The 18,653-nt window shown below is 35.4% G+C and overlaps 1 protein-coding gene across 4 annotated transcripts in view; it reads right to left on the bottom strand.

Moving 5' to 3' along the window:
• KIF18A (kinesin family member 18A) overlaps positions 1-18,653 on the bottom strand; it is an 86,340-nt gene that overhangs the window by 43,919 nt on the left and 23,768 nt on the right. For all 4 annotated transcript variants that reach the window (XM_021925936.2, XM_021925937.2, XM_021925938.2 and 1 more), the window contains exons 8-10: positions 17,529-17,603; positions 17,216-17,328; positions 10,795-10,957 (exon numbers count right to left, since the gene is read on the bottom strand). In XM_021925936.2, the coding sequence (XP_021781628.1) occupies positions 10,795-10,957; positions 17,216-17,328; positions 17,529-17,603 (351 nt within the window). The remainder of the gene's footprint in view (positions 1-10,794; positions 10,958-17,215; positions 17,329-17,528; positions 17,604-18,653) is intronic.

Genomic DNA, 18,653 nt, shown 5'->3' on the forward strand with positions numbered 1-18,653 from the left:
ACAATTCATTTAACAGTGAATCTAATTTTTATGATCTTTGATGTATGTGATATTAGTAAACTAGTATATTTTCTTATGTGTACTATTGTAGTAAATTAAGTTAGGCTATATATTTGTATTTAAAGCTATTTCCCCCTTGAAATCTCAGAATACTACTGCTTGCAGAAAAATAGGAAATTGAGCTGTGAGTCATTGTTATAAAATTACAGGTTGAGAGTTTATGGCTTTCAGAAATACAACGACCAAATCGAAGACTATAACTTTTGTTTTTTTGGTGTTAAAGTACAGTCCTTTCAGTACGTTTCATCTGAAAAGTTCATACAAGGTCAGATATATTCCATGATCTCCATACTCAAAATCAAAGCAGATGCATATATTGCTCTTATCTTTGATGTGAATAAATAATGTGTTCTATTGCTCTGTGTTTGCCTATAAGGCCTCAAATTGACTGATATAGAAAAAAGAGCTTATATCAGAGTGCTTATCAGTATCTGATCTTGCCTGTAGCTTGGTTCAGGAGCCATAATGAATATTCAAAATATTTTTGGTGTTTTACCTAGGCACAAATTGAGATTACAATTAATCTTTGATTTCTTACCCTAAGAGTCTTGCACACTATCATGAAAACAATGGGCCAGAACATCTTGCCCTCTCTGGGGTATTTGCCCATAGACACTAAAGTCAATAATTATCAGATAGGATGGGTAGACCTGAAACAATGGATCCCCAAAGGTTAGAATAAGCATTTGCAGCTGGTTCTGGGAGCAGGAAATGAAAAAAAAAAGAAGAGCAGAAACTAGATTTGAATTTGGTCAAAGAACTCCCCCTCTTTGGGAGATAAACATCTCTTAACTTTGGCAAAAGATGTACTATTGAGACTAGGGCATATAATAGAAAAATATGATTATCTTCATCTGGATAGAGGATATGAGCTAATAAATGATTTAAGGTCAGGCAAAGGTGGCTATCAAGAAGTCATAACCAAATCTTAGATATTCATAAACTTTTACTTACCTTCCCTTCAAGGGAAATTCAAGAGTCAGAGAGAGGCAGATTCCATTTCAGGCTAGAGTCATAGATAAGGGAAAAATAGTTGATAGCCACTGTCATTCTAACTAAGGTTCCTGACTCTTTTTTATGGCTTCTCTGATTAATTATAATATCCTAGTCTCTCTCTGTCATGGTAAGACAGTAACAAAAACAAAACAAATGTCTCAAAGAAACAAAAACCTGGATAGTCAAGAAGAGAAAACAAAACAAAACATAACCCATCAAACTGACCACAGCACTAGGAAGAGAACTGTGACAGAATGCTACAATGCAGGCTGGGATGGTGGCTCATGCCAGTAATTCTAGCACTTTGGGAGGCTGAGGCAGAAGGACTGCTTGAGGCCAGAAGTGCAAGACCAGCCTGGACAACATAGAGAGACCGTGTCTCTACACAAAAATTAAAAAATAAATTTAGGCTGGTTTCGTGGCATGTGCCTGTAGTCCCAGCTACTTGGTAGGGTAGAGGGGCTGATGTGGGAGCATCATTTTAGTCCGGCAGGTTGAGGCTGCAGTGCAGCGAGCCATGACTGCATGATTGTGCCACTGCACTCTAGCCTGGGCAACAAAGTGAGACTCTGTCAGCAAAAACTAAAAAAAAAAAAATGCTATCATGCAAAGGTTACCCAAGCATGGTACAGGGACCCCTAAGGATTCCTGGGATCCTTTCAGAGAGTTCACAAGGTTAAAACCATTAAAACCATTTTCATAATAACACTAAAATGTTATTAGTCTTTTTAAATTGTTGTTTGCTCATACAGTTAGTTGTACAGTAGTTTTCTAGAGGCTAAATGATGTGTAACATCACAACAGAATAACAATTCAGCAGTTATGAGAATACAGCTGATAGGAAAAGCCAGGCATTAAAGAAATTTGCAAACATGTAAAACAATGCCACTCTTCTATTTTCACTATCTATTTTTGAGAAAATAAAATTATTTATGTAACCACACAAAATTTTTAATTATTATTTAATATTTATTTATAATTTATTGCTATTTATTATATTTTATTAATATAATTATTTCTTTATTATTTAATATTATTTTAAAATGAATCAATACATAAATATGGTTTTGCACATCTCAGTTTTAATTTCTAATATAGAAATATTGGTAGAGAGACTACATATAAACAGGAGCTCTTTGAAGACCTAAATAATTTTTAGAAGTGGAAAGGGATCCTGAAACTTGAAGTTTAGAGCTACTGCTATAACAGAAGGTGGGAGGTGTGACCTATTGACTTTTATCTGCCATTCAGCAGGTGTACAAATTTAGGCAGATCTTAGTGGGTCTTCAGTTACTTTGTCTGAAAAATGAAGATGAAAATATTGTACCTAACTGAAGGCAGGCAGCTAATTGAATTATCTTTATTTTGCTTTAGCATTTACAATTGTAGGGACTCTTAGAAACCAGGGTATGCGGGTCTGATGGCAGCAATATTTAATATCAGAAAATCCTAAATGAAAACCTCCAAAAGTCTGTTTTGACTTTTTACTTCTAATGTTCATCAAATGTATCCTCTACGATAGTTCTTAGAGGACATTTTCCATCAGAGTACTACTACCACCCATTGTTCTAAAATGGCAAGTTAGTGTTTGGGAATACATTCTAAAATATGCATGTTAAACCCCAACATTAGAGTGAAATGTCTCCCATTAAGTTTTAAAAAACTTTACATATTTCATTAACAAAATCCCCTGCACACCACAAAAGTCTTGTGAGAGAACAAACATAATTCTATAATTTTAGTTGTTACTACTGCTTTGTGTAAAATAATTGCTAATATGGTAACTCATATTTTTACATTAAAAATAATCTTACAGATTATTTTCATGGGGCCATAAAATTACCCAAGAGCTTCCCTTTAATAGTAATTTCAAAGTCCATACTCCAGAACTATTTATAGCTGAATCAATGTTATGAGATTCTTTCAGCACTTCTGATAACAAACCTCTTTTGGAGGGAATCCAAAACATGTAAGATTCCTTGCCTTAGAAAAGCAGTTTACTCATACTACAGTTTGACACTTCTATATAAAAACAAAACAAATCAACCTCTAGATGTCTTCCTATGTTTTTCAGTGGGTTAACTACAACCAATAACTTAAGAGTTTTTATCTCCACTGCTTACCTAGTCTCATAAGAATAGCTATAATAATTGGGAATCTGAGGATTGAAATGACCAAAAGCAAGAGATCAGAAAAGGCGACTGGGTTGAAAAAAGTCTAAGCTACTATGCAGAAAAATAAGGATTAAAACAGAAAAAACAAAACAAAGCAAAACAAAACATAAAACCAGTCAAACCCATTCTATTACTCTATGTCTTAATCTTCCTAGATAACCACATTCAAAATTCAATGGAGGAATTAAGACACTAAAATAACAATTATCTAAATTATTTTGGGATTACACAGTCCAAACTCATTAATTATGCTAAATAATATTTAAATGTTTAAAAAATGGAACTCGAAGTTCTGATAACGCTACTCCCTTGCTTGAAAGATTGCATTTTGTTTACAAAAATAGATTTTACATTCCTAGCAACCAACAATTCCCAATCTGTACCAATATCCGATCTTCCCAATCTATTGATAATAATTACTAATATGGCAAATATGTCTAACATCATGCGCCAACTCCAGTCCATTCATTGTGGTTCTGGCTACTTTCAAATTCTGAGAGAAGGTATGGCCACAGACCAGTGAAATTTGCCGTGGGTAAGGGAGTGGGAATTGGCAGGAAGTTTTGAGTATAATTATGTATTTCTATACATATTGTCCAACAAATGTGACCTGCTCTGGTCAAACTCAGCAAAGCAGGTCACATTTGTAGGACAATATGTATAGAAATGCAAGGCCCAGTACAGGTCTCATCTTTCCAACAGGAAGCCTTTTTTAATAAAAATAGGAAGCCGCTGTTTTCTTTTCTGAATAGCTATAGCATTTATAGTACTTAGAGTACAGCAGAGTGATTCAGAGTGCAGGCTCTGAGGCCAGACAGTTGGAATTCAACATTGGTTCAGCCATATTAATTAGGTAAGTAACTCCAGACAACCTACTTGAGTTCTCAGTGCCTCAAAATGGTGATAATATTAGATCTATCTCATAGGCTTGTATCAGAGCAGAACTGAAGGAGATAGAGACACAAAAAACCCTTCAAAAAAATCAATGAATCCAGGAGTTGGTTTTTTGAAAAGATCAACAAAATTGATAGACCGCTAGCAAGACTAATAAAGAAGAAAAGAGAGAAGAATCAAATAGATGCAATAAAAAATGATAAAGGGGATATTACTAGCGACCCCACAGAAATACAAACTACCATCGGAGAATACTATAAACACCTCTATGCAAATAAACTCGAAAACCTAGAAGAAATAGATAAATTCCTGGACACATACACTCTCCCAAGACTAAACAAGGAAGAAGTTGAATCAGTGAATAGACCAATAGCAGGCTCTGAAATTGAGGTAATAATTAATAGCCTACCAACCAAAAAAAGGCCAGGACCAGATGGATTCACAGCCGAATTCTACCAGAGGTATAAGGAGGAACTGGTACCATTCCTTCTGAAACTATTCCAATCAACAGAAAAAGAGGGAATCCTCCATAACTCATTTAATGAGGCCAACATCATCCTGATACCAAAGCCTGGCAGAGACACAACAAAAAAAGAGAATTTTAGACCAATATCCCTGATGAACATTGATGCAAAAATCCTCCATAAAATACGGGCAAACTGAATCTAGCAGCACATCAAAAAGCTTATCCACCACGATCAAGTGGGCTTCATCTCTGGGATGCAAGGCTGGTTCAACATACACAAATCAATAAACGTAATCCATCATAAAAACAGAACCAAAGACAAAAACCACATGATTATCTCAACAGATGCAGAAAAGGGATTTGACAAAATTCAACAGCGCTTCATGCTAAAAACTCTCAATAAATTCGGTATCGATGGAATGTATCTCAAAATAATAAGAGCTATTTATGACAAACTCACAGCCAATATCATACTGAATGGGCAAAAACTGGAAGCATTCCCTTTGAAAACCAGCACAAGACAGGGATGTCCTCTCTCACCACTCCTATTCAACATAGTGTTGGAAGTTCTGGCTAGGGCAATTAGGGAGGAGAAAGAAATAAAGGGTATTCGATTAGGAAAAGAGGAAGTCAAATTGTCCCTGTTTGCAGATGACATGATTGTATATTTAGAAAACCCCATTGTCTCAGCCCAAAATCTGCTTAAGCTGATAAGCAACTTCGGCAAAGTCTCAGGATACAAAATCAATGTGCAAAAATTACAAGCACTCTTACACACCAATAACAGACAAACAGCGAAATAATGAGTGAACTTCCATTCACAATTGCTTCAAAGAGAATAAAATACCTAGGAATTCAACTTACAAGGGATGTGAAGGACCTCTTCAAGGAGAACTACAAACCACTGCTCAATGAAGTAAAAGAGGACACAAACAAATGGAAGAACGTTCCATGCTCATGGATAGGAAGAATCAATATCGTGAAAATGGCCTTACTGCCCAAGGTAATTTATAGATTCAATGCCATCCCCATGAAGCTATCAATATCTTTCTTCACAGAATTAAAAAAAACTAAAGTTCACATGGAACCAAAAAAGAGCCCACATTGCCAAGATAATCCTACACCAAAAGAACAAAGCTGGAGGCATCACGCTACCTGATTTCAAACTATACTACAAGGCTACGGTAACCAAAACAGCATGGTCTGCTACCAAAACAAAGATATAGACCAATGGAACACAACAGAGCCCTCAGAAATAATACCACACATCTACAACCATCTGACCTTTGATAAACATGACAAAAACAAGAAATGGGGAAAGGATTCCCTATTTAATAAATGGTGCTGGGAAAATTGGCTAGCCATAAGTAGAAAGCTGAAACTGGATCCTTCATTACACCTTACACAAAAATTAATTCAAGGTGGATTAGAGACTTAAATGTTAGACCTAAAATCATAAAAACCCTAGAAGAAAACCTAGGCAATACCATTCAGGACATAGGCATGGGCAAGGACTTCATGTTTAAAACACCAAAAGCAATGGCAACAAAAGCCAAAATTGACAAACATGATCTAATTAAACTAAAGAGCTTCTGCACAGCAAAAGAAACTACCATCAGAGTGAACAGGCAACCTACGGAACGGGAGAAAATTTTTGCAATCTACTCATCTGACAAAGGGCTAATATCCAGAACCTACAAAGAACTCAAATAAATTTACAAGAAAAAAACAACCCCATCAAAAAGTGGGCTAAGGATATGAACAGACACTTCTCAAGACATTTATGCAGCCAACAGACCCATGAAAAAATGCTCATCATCACTAGTCATTAGAGAAATGCAAATCAAAACCACAATGAGATACCATCTCACACCAGTTCAAATGGTGATCATTAAAAAGTCAGGAAACAACAGGTGCTGGAGAGGATGTGGAGAAATAGGAACACTTTTACACTATTGGTGGGACTGTAAACTAGTTCAACCACTGTGGAAGACAGTGTGGTGATTCCTCAAGGATCTAGAACTAGAAATGCCATTTGACTCAGCCATCCCATTATTGGGTATATACCCAAAGGATTATAAATCATGCTGCTATAAAGACACATGCACATGTATGTTTACTGCGGCACTATTCACAATAGCAAAGACTTGGAACCAACCCAAATGTCCATCAATGACAGACTGGATTAAGAAAATGTGGCACATATATACCATGGAATACTATGCAGCCATAAAAATGGATGAGTTCATGTCCTTTACAGGGACATGGATGAAGGTGGAAACCATCATTCTCAGCAAACTATCCCAAGAACAGAAAACCAAACACTCATGTTCTCACTAATAGGTGGGAATTGAACAATGAGAACACTTGGACACAGGAAGGGGAACATCACACACTGGGGCCTGTTGTGGGGTGGGGGGAGGTGGGATGGCATTAGGAGATACACCTAATGTAAATGATGAGTTAACGGGAGCAGCACACCAACATGGCACATGTATACATATGTAACAAACCTGCACATTGTGCACATGTACCCTAGAACCTAAAGTATGGAAAAAAACCCCAAAAAACTAATTAATCCATGCAAAGCACTTTGAAAAATGTCTGGCAAATAGTGTTCGATAATATCAGCTGTTTTTATTATTACTATTTATATGACAATCATATAGTGCTTTATCATTTTTATTATTTTTATTGCTCCAACTAGTGTGTAAATAACTGAAGGGCAAAATTCTCTTTCTTTACCTCTATTGTTTCAAGCACAAGGTTTTACATATAAACAAGTGTTCAATAAGAGTTTTGTTAAAGTTTAGATGTTAAGTCAATATCAGCTTCCTATGGCTGCATTTCTTGCCTTTTATCAAAAAGTAAATCAGATAACTATACATTCAAATAATTGACACTTATATAAAGGACATCTTTACAAAACTGAGAAGAATTATTACCCACTGAAGATTACTATGTAATATAAGAAGTGCTAATAATTGAAATAAACTGGGCATGGTAGTGGATACCTGTAGTCTCAGCTACTTGGGAGTCTGAGCTACTTGGGAGGTTTGTGTGAGCCGTGGCGCAAGACCTCATCTCCAAAAATAAAATAAAATAAAATAAACATAAAAAATAAAGAAAAGAAGAAAAGCATCTCAAACATTTGAAATAAAATATTTAATTCTTATATAATATGGTACTATTTTAGAAATTTGTTTCGCAAGCATATGAAAGAAGTTCACAACAACAAATTGATAAATTAATCCAATAAGATATTGTTATTTGGAAATCATTGGATTTATCAAAGAATACTGGCAACAATTTGAAGTTCATGAAAGTGAAAATACAAATATAGCAGCAATATATAAATTCAAAGAAATAAATTCAGTTTCCTTTCTGCCTTAAAAGAATGTGAGGAACATCTTAAATGCATCTCACAACAGAAAATTGAAAAGAAAATTTCATTAAGGCATAAAACAGTAAATATATTACTAATTCGATAATATAGTTTAATAGCTACTGACAAACTGCTATCAATGATACATTACTGAAAGCTTTATGATTAATTTCCAGTATAGCATATCTTTCCCATTTCATAGGCTAACAAAAAACTAAAGTGTTAGCTTTGAAAAGCACTCTTTAAAATTTGACAGCTTCTGGACATTAAGAAAAGGAAAATTTTTCTATATAATTATTACTTCTGTGAAAGTAGGAAAAGAAGAAAACATGTTTGGGGTGGTAGTTTGAGAGGAATGGGCAATTACTTATAAGATAAAGCTTTTTAATAAGTAGTATTTGAATATCATATGTCTATGCAATTAAATTACATAAAATACATAAAAATACAAAGAAACTCATCACCAATGAATATCAAAAGTAGGGAGAACTGTCAGCATTTTCAAAATATTTATTTTTCTGATCTTTAGTGCTCCATAGTTTCACACGTTTAGGTATATATTTATCTTATACTGCTTAGAACTCATGCTTCTTGAATTTACATCTTATTAGTTCTAGATAATTCTCAACCATAAATTTTTGCATATTGCTCTTTTTCACTAAATACCTCCTTCTGAAATGCCTATTAGATGAATGTATGACTTTTCTTCTTGTTACATGAAGTCTATCCTTTATATAACAATATCTTGTCCACATGTGTTATCATTATCCTGCATTTGGTGTAATTTTCTCATATCTGTCTCCCAGTTCATGTAAAAAAGCATAAACATAAGAGCACAGGTTCTGGCGTCGGCATGCTACAGATCAAATCAGAACTCAGCACCTACGAGCTGTGTCACCTTGGACAAAATAACTTGTATTTTGGTTTCCTCATTATTATTATTAGGATAATATTACTAAATATTTTATGGGGTTTTCTGAGAATTAAAAGAGTCAGTATATGTAAAGTGCTCTAACATTTTCTGGTATTGTATCAATATAGTGAGGCTTTAATTTTAATGAATAAATCTTTAATTTCTGAAAGTTTCATGTGTTTTTTTCCTCACATTTGAATGTTCTTTTTTTGTGGTGTTTTTATCTTTGATTCCTTTATCTTTGTTCATTCTTATAGCTTCTATTAGATTGCTCTAGTATCTAAAGATTTGAGAGTTCTGTCATATTTGCTGAGAGTACTGAATCTTGTCTAGAGTGAATTATTTCTCCATGTGTTTTGTAATTTTGGATGGTGAGTTCATTAGTGGCTAGAGTTGAGAATCTGTTTCTCTTAAGAGGCTGATTTTCGTGATTGTTTGTAGTTTTCTTTTTTTTTTTTTTTTTTTGAGATCGGGAGTCTTGCTCTGTCAGCCCAGGCTGGAGTGCAGTGGCCGATCTCAGCTCACTGCAAGCCCACCTCCTGGGTTTATGCCATTCTCCTGCCTCAGCCTCCCGAGTAGCTGGGACTACAGGCTCACCTCGGCCTCGCTGCTTTTTTTGTATTTTTTAGTAGAGACCAAGCCACCGTGTCAGCCAGGATGGTCTCGATCTCCTGACCTCGTGATCCGCCCGTCTCGACCTCCCAAAGTGCTGGCAGGTTTTCTAGTGGTATCATTGGTTTGATAACATTGTGCATTTTAATTGACCAACTTTAGGGGTTTTCTAAACAGAATACATGGGTTGTAATAATTTAAACCTCAATCATTGTTAAAAGCACGCCTATAATGGTAGTGTTCAAATGACTTTTTTTTTCTTACCCCAGGCATGGTTACTTGGGGTAAGAAAAGCAACCATCCTTGCCAACTGTGATGGTTGGCAAGAATTTTTTTTTTTTCCTGGTGTACCCCTAGTATAAAGGATATGGACCTCTGAAATTTCAGGCTCTAGATAGGAGCTCTCATTTCTAACTCACTGTCTTCTTTGGGTCTCTTATCTAAGTAGAGATGTACATCAAAGGTAGAATAGTGGGAGTGGTCTGTGTATGGAGGGGAGAGGACAGTATATTATTGTATTAAAAAAAATAGTAAAACTGATTAAATGTTTGGTCTGCTTTTCATTAGGCCCCTGCACTGGAACATCTAACAATTTCAACGATAAAATTCTTCTCTTACAACAAAAATCTCCTGTTGGTCTAAGTTGTAAGCTATTGCCTGCATCCTGCTTCTATTGATACACTGCTTCTATTGCTCTACCTTTAGTAACTGGCTGTCCCTGAGTGGGTAAACTTCGTGTTAAAAGTTCCATAAAATGCCCAGAAAAACAACAGTTGTAACAGAGATTCTGTTGTTTTTGTTTGTTTCCTTTTTGTACTGACATCCAGGAATTAAAATTTCTTTCTTGTGCACTTAACTATGTATTAAAAAAAATGTTTGCTACATTTCCTTCAACATTTCCAGATGTTTGTAAAGAATGGGTGAGTAAGTAGCTTGACTATCAAATTTCTAGAGTTAGAAGCACCCCCACCAGGCTGGGCGTGGTGGCTCACGCTTGTAATCCCAGCACTTTGGGAGGCTGAGGCCGTCGGATCACCTGAAGTCAGGTGTTCAAGACAAGCATGGCCAACATGGTGAAACACCATCTCTACTAAAAACACAAAAATTAGCTGGGCATAGTGGCGCATGCCTGTAATACCAAGTGGTTGGGAGGCTGAGGCAGGAGAATTGCTTAAATCCGCAAGGCAGAGGTTGCAGGGAGCTGAGGTCGCACCACTGCACTCCAGCCTGGGCAACAGAGGAAGCCCCCATGTTTTTATACTGCCTAAAATTTAACTATAAAATTGTTAATTACCTTTTCTACTTTGTCTTCAGAACACATCATTTCTATTTGTTTATGGCACTGTTGTTGGTAGAATGATTTAAGTTCATTCTCTTTAAGTAACATTTCCAACTTCAGATATTCTTGTCTAATTTCTTCTCGATTCTGGAACAAGCAGTTCAGGATTTCTTGAAATCTACCAAAATTAAAACACATTACAGAATCTCACTAATTTTGTACAAATCATACAAAGTTTACTTAAAAGAAATGCATAAACAAAGGAATATATGTAATTCACAGAACTACACTCAATGATAAACAGCAAATAGGTAAAAATGACTATTTCCTATTATAAAAGATGTTTAGAAAAAGTTATTAACTTTACTTGTACTACATTAGGTTTTTCTCTTTCTCGCCCAAGGAAGATCATGTTGCTGAAAGATATGGGCATCATAAGGTGTCTGGTATTGCGAACATACTGCATTTTGTCTATGCTTACATCTATATGTAATCCAACCACTTAGCAAAAATAAAATAATTTTTGTTTGTCGGAAAAGGATGACAACCTGGGCGTGCACTATCCAAATTCACAAGGCCCTATTAGCAACACAGCATTATGTGTTGTTTTGGTGTTGGCTCACCGTGAAGGAATAAGCAGTAGGAGGCATAATCATATGGTGCCTCCATGGCCCCCTAGGGAAAGTGACAGAGCCAGTTTTTAGCTTCAGAATTTGTTATAGTGAAAACAGACCATACGGTTAGGTACCCCCTACAGCCTGGCTAAGAATCAACTGACACTTCCAGGACTCAAAACATCCAAGTTTATAATGTGGTAAACCTAGAAAAGCTGCTGCAGTGTGCTTCCTCCTAAGGGCAATATAGGTCTAGAATATCAAAGATGAGGAGTTTGATTCAGATTTCCAAATGGCCATAGACTTCAAGCTGATTAAATTTTATGAAAATTCTGGATAGAACCTGCAATCTTGTATCCTTCTGGGTCAGTAGAACACTGGTCACTGCAATATTTTAATTTTTTTTTTTTTTTTTTTTTTGAGGCGGAGTCTCGCTCTGTCGCCCAGGCTGGAGTGCAGTGGCGCGATCTCGGCTCACTGCAAGCTCCGCCTCCCGGGTTTACGCCATTCTCCTGCCTCAGCCTCCCGAGTAGCTGGGACTACAGGCGCCACCACCACGCCCGGCTAATTTTTTTTTTGTATTTTTAGTAGAGACGGGGTTTCACTGTGTTAGCCAGGATGGTCTCGATCTCCTGACCTCGTGATCCGCCCGTCTCGGCCTCCCAAAGTGCTGGGATTACAGGCTTGAGCCACCGCGCCCGGCCTAATATTTTAATTTTTTAAAGTATATTCATGGTTTTAAGTCATAGATCAGCTCTGAGGTACAATAACAGTATAAACATTCATAACTGTGAAGATTTTAAAATAAAGTAAAATCAAGTACATGCATTTAAAAATAAATGCTCTAAACTGGCCAGAATTTAAGATACACTCATAAAGATCAGTGGTAAAAACACTGCCAATTTACGTCAGTAGTTCTTAATGAAACTCTATTGGGAATGAATATAAGCCACAAAACACTGACTTTACTGCAGTTTTGTCAAACTGATAAATATTTCATAGGAAATATGTACAGACATTGTGATTTCATTGCATTATATTACACCAATGGTAATGCCAGTAAATGAATTGATAAGTTATCTTTAGGTTACATTTAAAGATCATTTCTGAGTTTTTCTATAACTTTTTATTCAAGGACAAAGTTAAATATTTGTCAATTTTGTGGTCTAGAGTTATTTTAGTTGGTAGTGTTCACTGATTAGGACGGAAGGAAGGGAATTAGTATCAAAGGTTTCTAGAGAGCTCCTTAACAACAACAATAAAATTATCATTTTAAAACTGAAAGAGTTCTAAGCAAACATTCAAGTTAAAAGTATCTGCACCAATATTTTTAGGTACCACAAAATGAGTATTAAACTCCACAATTTTCTTGGTATAGTCATAAGTGAAGTTTTATAATTACTCTTTACAAAAGAACAATTGTGTTTTCTTTTTATGATTTCCTTTTGAGAATTACATTTCCAAATAGCTTTGATAGATAGAAAATACTGTAGATTCTTCCTTTTATCTGTTTAAACATCATAAAAATGTTATAACAAAAGACACTTTGAAAATTCATGGCATTAAAAAAGTCCCAAGTAACAGTATGATAGATACAATAAAGGATATTTCATACATTTATTTCAAAAGGCAGTAATTTTTAGGGGAAATGACAAAGGTTATTTGGTACATAATTTTATCATTACCTTCTTCATAAATACAAGTAACTTACTTAACATATTGCCAGAATTAAAATCAAAGTTTTTATTGTTGGTCAAAAGCCAGGTTGAAATATGAAAAACATCCAAATAAATACTTATTTCATAGCTCAGGCCCTTCCCTCCTGAAAGGAGGGCCTTACCAGAAAGAAAGGTTCAATGATTTAAAGCCATCAACTCCAGAAAAGTTTACTAATCTGTAAGGTTTATAATTGGTATAGACCTGGTTAAGCAGTGCTAAGTAATTTTATGGAATCAGTTACTCCAAATTTGAGAAGCTGGTGAATTCTAATAGATATCCAATTACATGAGGACTGCTCCCACATTTAATCAACAAAATGAAATAACAACAACTAATAATACTATATCAGAGTTAAAAGTTTTCTTTGATGAGATGAAAAACCAGAAATCATTTTTACTTATTTCTTAAGCAATACTGTAAAATATTTTATATAAAACTTCAACACACAAATGCAATTTAAAAAAATTATAGCTGGATCACGTCTGACAGCCACTTTTGACTATAATCTTGTTTTCCTTATAGATACTGAGACACTTTCTACTAATTCTAGAGCTCCAAACAGTATGAATAATCATTGGTTTAAGTTGTAGTTGGTTTCTCATACTAATAACAGATAATTGGTTCTGGAGAATGTAAAATAAGTTTACCTTTACTCAACTTTAATCAAAGTCGAACAGATTCCTTTACTACAGGTTTTCTCAAAGCCTTTAATAAGCTGATGTACTTTGGAAGTCTCCTAGATTCCTTATGGAGTAATTTCCAAACTTGTTTAATACAGGAATTCCTTATTGTCTTTCTAGAAGTACTCAAAATTAACATCTCGATCCAGTGTCTGAATGGTCAATTTGGAAAACTGTCTTAGCTGCTTGAGGAAAAAGTACTTTTGCATACTATATTACTAACTGCTTTGTTTTTAAAAATTTACCTGCTAAGAAGCTTACTAGAAACCTCTCAAAATTCTGTATCGGTTTACATCACTGAAAGATGTTCATTCAAATAATTACCCATTTAGGCTCAATAAGCAGATTAGTTAAGCTATAGAGAGTTAATAAAATGAAGAATAGAGTAGATTTACATGAAATATATAAATAATGATTATGTCAGAAAAGAACAATTATGAGCGCCACTAAAATTAAACTAAGTCTACAGGTGACATAACTGATTTTGTCTCCACTATCTTATACCTAAGTTCTGGTTTTCTTCAATATCTGTAAAATAAAAACTAAATTTACTTGATCTACAAAGTGTGAAATGTAAAGAGAAATCAATGACTTCTTGAATTCAGTTGAGAATATATATACAGGCATACCTTCTTTTATTGTGCTTTGCATACAATGCTTTTTTGTTTTTTTTAACAAATTGAAGGTTTGTGGCAATCTTGCTGTGAGCAAGTCTATAAGCATCATTTTTCCTACAGCATGAGCTTACAGTATCACATTTTGGCAATTCTTGAAATATTTTAAACTTTTTCATTATTACAGATCTGTTATGGTGATTTGTGACCAGTGATCTTTGATGTTACTATTGTAATTGCTTTAGAATGTCACAAATTGTGCCCATATAAGACAGTAAACTTAAGTATTGTGTGTGCTCTGACTGCTCCACTGACTGGCTGTCTCCCTCCCTCTCCTCAGCCCTCCCTATTCTTTGAAATACATTGAAATTGGGCAAATTAATAACTCTAAAATGACCTCTAAGTGTTCAAGTGAAAGGAAGAGTTAGTTGCATGTCTCTTATTTTAAATCAAAAGCTAGAAATTACTAAGCTTATAAGGAAGGCTTGTACAAAGCCAAGATAGGCTAAAAGCTAAGACTCTTGCACAAAACATTTAGCCAAGTTGTGAATGCAAAGGAAAAATTATTGAAGGAAATTAAAAGTGCTACTCCAGTGAACACACACACTAAGAAAGTGAAACAGCCTTATTGCTGATATGGAAAAAGTTTCAATGGTCTGGATAGATTAAACTAGCAAGAACATTCCTTTAAGTCAAAGCCTAATCCAGAGCAAGCCTTCTAAATCTGTTCAATTCTGCAAAGGCTGAGAGAGGTGAGGAAGTTGCAGAGGAAAACTTTGAAACTAGCAGGTGTTGGTTCATAAAGTTTAAGAAAAAAAGCCTTCTCTAGAACATAAAAGTCTAGGTAAAGCAGCAAGTGCTGATGTAGAAGTTGCAGCAAGTTATCCAGAAAATTTAGCCAAGATCACTGATGAAGGTGGCTACACTAAACAACAGATTTTCAAGATAGACAAAACAGCCTTTTATTGGAACAATATGCCATCTAGGACCTTCATATCTAGAGAGAAGTAAATACCTACTTTCAAAGTTTTAGAGAACAGGCTGACTCTCTTGTCAGGGGCTTTTGCAGCTGGTGACTTTAAGTTGAAGTCAATGTTCATTTACCATTTACAAACATCCTAGGGCCCTTATGAAATACGCTAAATCTAACTCTGCTTGTGCTCTATAAATGGAACAACAAAGCGTAGAGGACAGCACATCTGTTTACTGAATATTTTAAGCCCACTGTTGAGACCTATTGCTCAGAAAAAAATATTCCTTTCAAAATACTAATGCTCACTGACAATACACCTGGTCCCTCAGGAGTTCTGATGGAGATGTACGAGAAGATTAATGTTTTCAGGTCTGCTAACTCAACACCCAGTCTGTAGCTCATGGATCATGCAATTTTGACTTTTGTGTCTTCTTATTTAGGAAATACATTTTGTAGGGCTATAGCTGCTATAGATTCTTTCTTTCATGGATCGTGCTTCTCTGATGATCTAGGCAAAATAAATTGAAAAGCTTCTGAAAAGAATTTGCCATTGTAGATGCCATTAAGAACATTTGTGATATGTGTAAGGAGGTCAAAACACCAACATTAATAGGAATTTGGAGGAAGTTGATTCCAATCCTCATGGATAACTATGAGGGGTTCAAGATTTCAGTGAAGAAAGTAACTGCAGATGTGGTATACATGAAAGAGAACTAGAATTAGAAAGTGGAGCCTTCAGGCTTCAGATGTCAAGTCTTCAGATGTGACTGAATTGTTGCAATCTCATGATTAAACTTGAAGAAATGAAGAGCTGCTTCTATGGATAACCAAATGGCTCAAAGCCACACCACTCCTTATAAAGATGCTATATAATGCTGAAATAAATCACTGGAATATGACATGAATGTAGTTGATAGAGCAGTGGCAAGGTTTGAAAGGGCTGTCTCAAAATTTTAAAGAGCCTCTAGGGTTTGGCTGTGAGCTCAAGCTTCAGACTATGATCACAAGGTCGAGATCACACATCTGTTGGACGTGGTGAAACCCTGCCTCTACTAAAAATACGCTGGCAGTGGCTGGCCTGTAGTCCCAGCTACTCGGAGGCCGAGGCAGGAGGAATGGCGAACCCGGGAGGCGGAGCTGCAGAGCTGAGATCCGCCACTGTACTCCCAGCCTGGGTGACAGAGCGACAGAGCGAGACCCTGCCTCAAAAAAAAAAAAAAAAAAAAAAAAAAAAAAGAAGTTCTACCGGGTAAAATGCTATCAAAGAGCATCATACTACAGATAAATCTCTAATGAAAGGATGAGTCAATCTATGCAGCAAACTTATTGTTGCCTTATTTTCAGAAATGTCACAGCCACTCCAACTTGCAGCAACCATTACTCTTACTAGTCAGCAGCCATAAACATTGAGGGAAGACCTCCACCCCCAAAAAGATTATGACTTGCTGAAGGTTCAGATTATCATTAGCATGTTTTAGCAATAAAGTATTTTTAAAATTAAAGCAAGGTCATTATCTTTTCAGACATAACGCTATTGCACACTTAATAGACTATAATGTAGTGTAAACATAATTTTTATATGTAGTGGAAAACCAAAACATTTTTGTGACTCATTTTATTATGATATTTCGTTTATTGCAGTGGTCTGGAGAACTAAATCTGCAATATCTCCGAGTCAAGTTTGTTATGTATGCATGTATGTATGAATATATGAAATTATAAACATACATATGTACGTACATATAAAAGACATAACAAAAGATAATTAACATAAAATATTTAACAAAATTTTAAAACAATAAATTCCTCAAAATTAGATCTTAATGTAATGTTTACCTTTCAATTTCTTTTTCCTGAGGGTTTGAAATCATTAACTTTCCTTTGTCATTTTCATTAGCGAAGGCTTTCTGTTCTTCATAGGCTTTTAATTTTTCTTTTAACAATAAAATCTAGTAGAGAGAAATCACTAGTTAAAATACAAAATAAGTCATTTACATGGCCACAGCCAAATTTTAGCTGTAAAAAATAACTGAATTAACCAGATTTTAATTTTAACAGAAAAATATGTTAAATTTTTGGACAATTATGATTATAAAATTCTATAAATGAAGAACTGAGCAAGACTAGCATAAAATGTAAACAGACATACCTCTGCCTTCTGCTCATTACAGATCTTTACATATTGAGTTATATGATTATTGACATTAAGAACATTGCTCTTCAACTGTTGAGAGATAGAAATTATGATTGTTTATATAGAGATAATAATCACATAGATAAATACATGAATAAAATGACATTGTATTTTCTTTTTTTTTTTTTTTTTTTTTCTGAGACGGAGTCTCGCTCTGTTGCCCAGGCTGGAGTGCAGTGGCGCGATCTCAGCTCACTGCAAGCTCTGCCTCCCGGGTTTACGCCATTCTCCTGCCTCAGCCTCCCGAGTAGCTGGGACTACAGGCGCCCGCCACCTCGCCCGGCTAGTTTTTTGTATTTTTAGTAGAGACGGGGTTTCACCATGTTAGCCAGGATGGTCTCGATCTCCTGACCTTGTGATCCGCCCGTCTCGGCCTCCCAAAGTGCTGGGATTACAGGCTTGAGCCACCGCGCCCGGCCGACATTGTATTTTCATTGAGTTCTATGAATTCAGAATTTGTGACAATTATGCTCATGTTTAAAATCTATGACAAGAGGATCTGCTGCTGAGCACATTAATAATGTAAATAAAATTATAAAGAAATTACTTTATTGAGAAAAGGTATTTATAAGCATGTAATCACAATACAATAAAATTCCCTACTTTCTTTTTCCTTTGACTTCTAAGAAATGCAGAGATAGTTTTTCACGCTACCCTTTCAGGAATTCAATTAGTTTTCACTGAGTTCTTACTATATTTTAACATTTTTATCATAGTATGGGCCCCTTGACATTTATGATATAGTAGAGAGAATATGAAACATATAAATCCAAATACTTGATATTGAGACCTTGCCTACTTCTCACTTAACCTGACTTAGAATTCTAACTGTTTGATGTTTGGGTTACTCATCTGTAAAGTGGAGCTAAGAATTCATTCCTCAAAGAGCTAGAGTAAGGGCTACATGAAAATCGTGTGCTGGAAACCCTTCCATATACCCATATAGTATGATCTTTTACAATTAATTATATAAAGAGCCTGGGAATATTTTTCTTAAGATGACAATAACATGCTCATCTTCAGACACTTAAGGAAAGTGGCAGAGGGGAAAGGGAAAAGAGGAGGAGTCATCACAACAGC

This window comes from Papio anubis, chromosome 12 (assembly GCF_008728515.1).
Source record: "Papio anubis isolate 15944 chromosome 12, Panubis1.0, whole genome shotgun sequence".
NCBI lineage: Eukaryota > Metazoa > Chordata > Mammalia > Primates > Cercopithecidae > Papio > Papio anubis.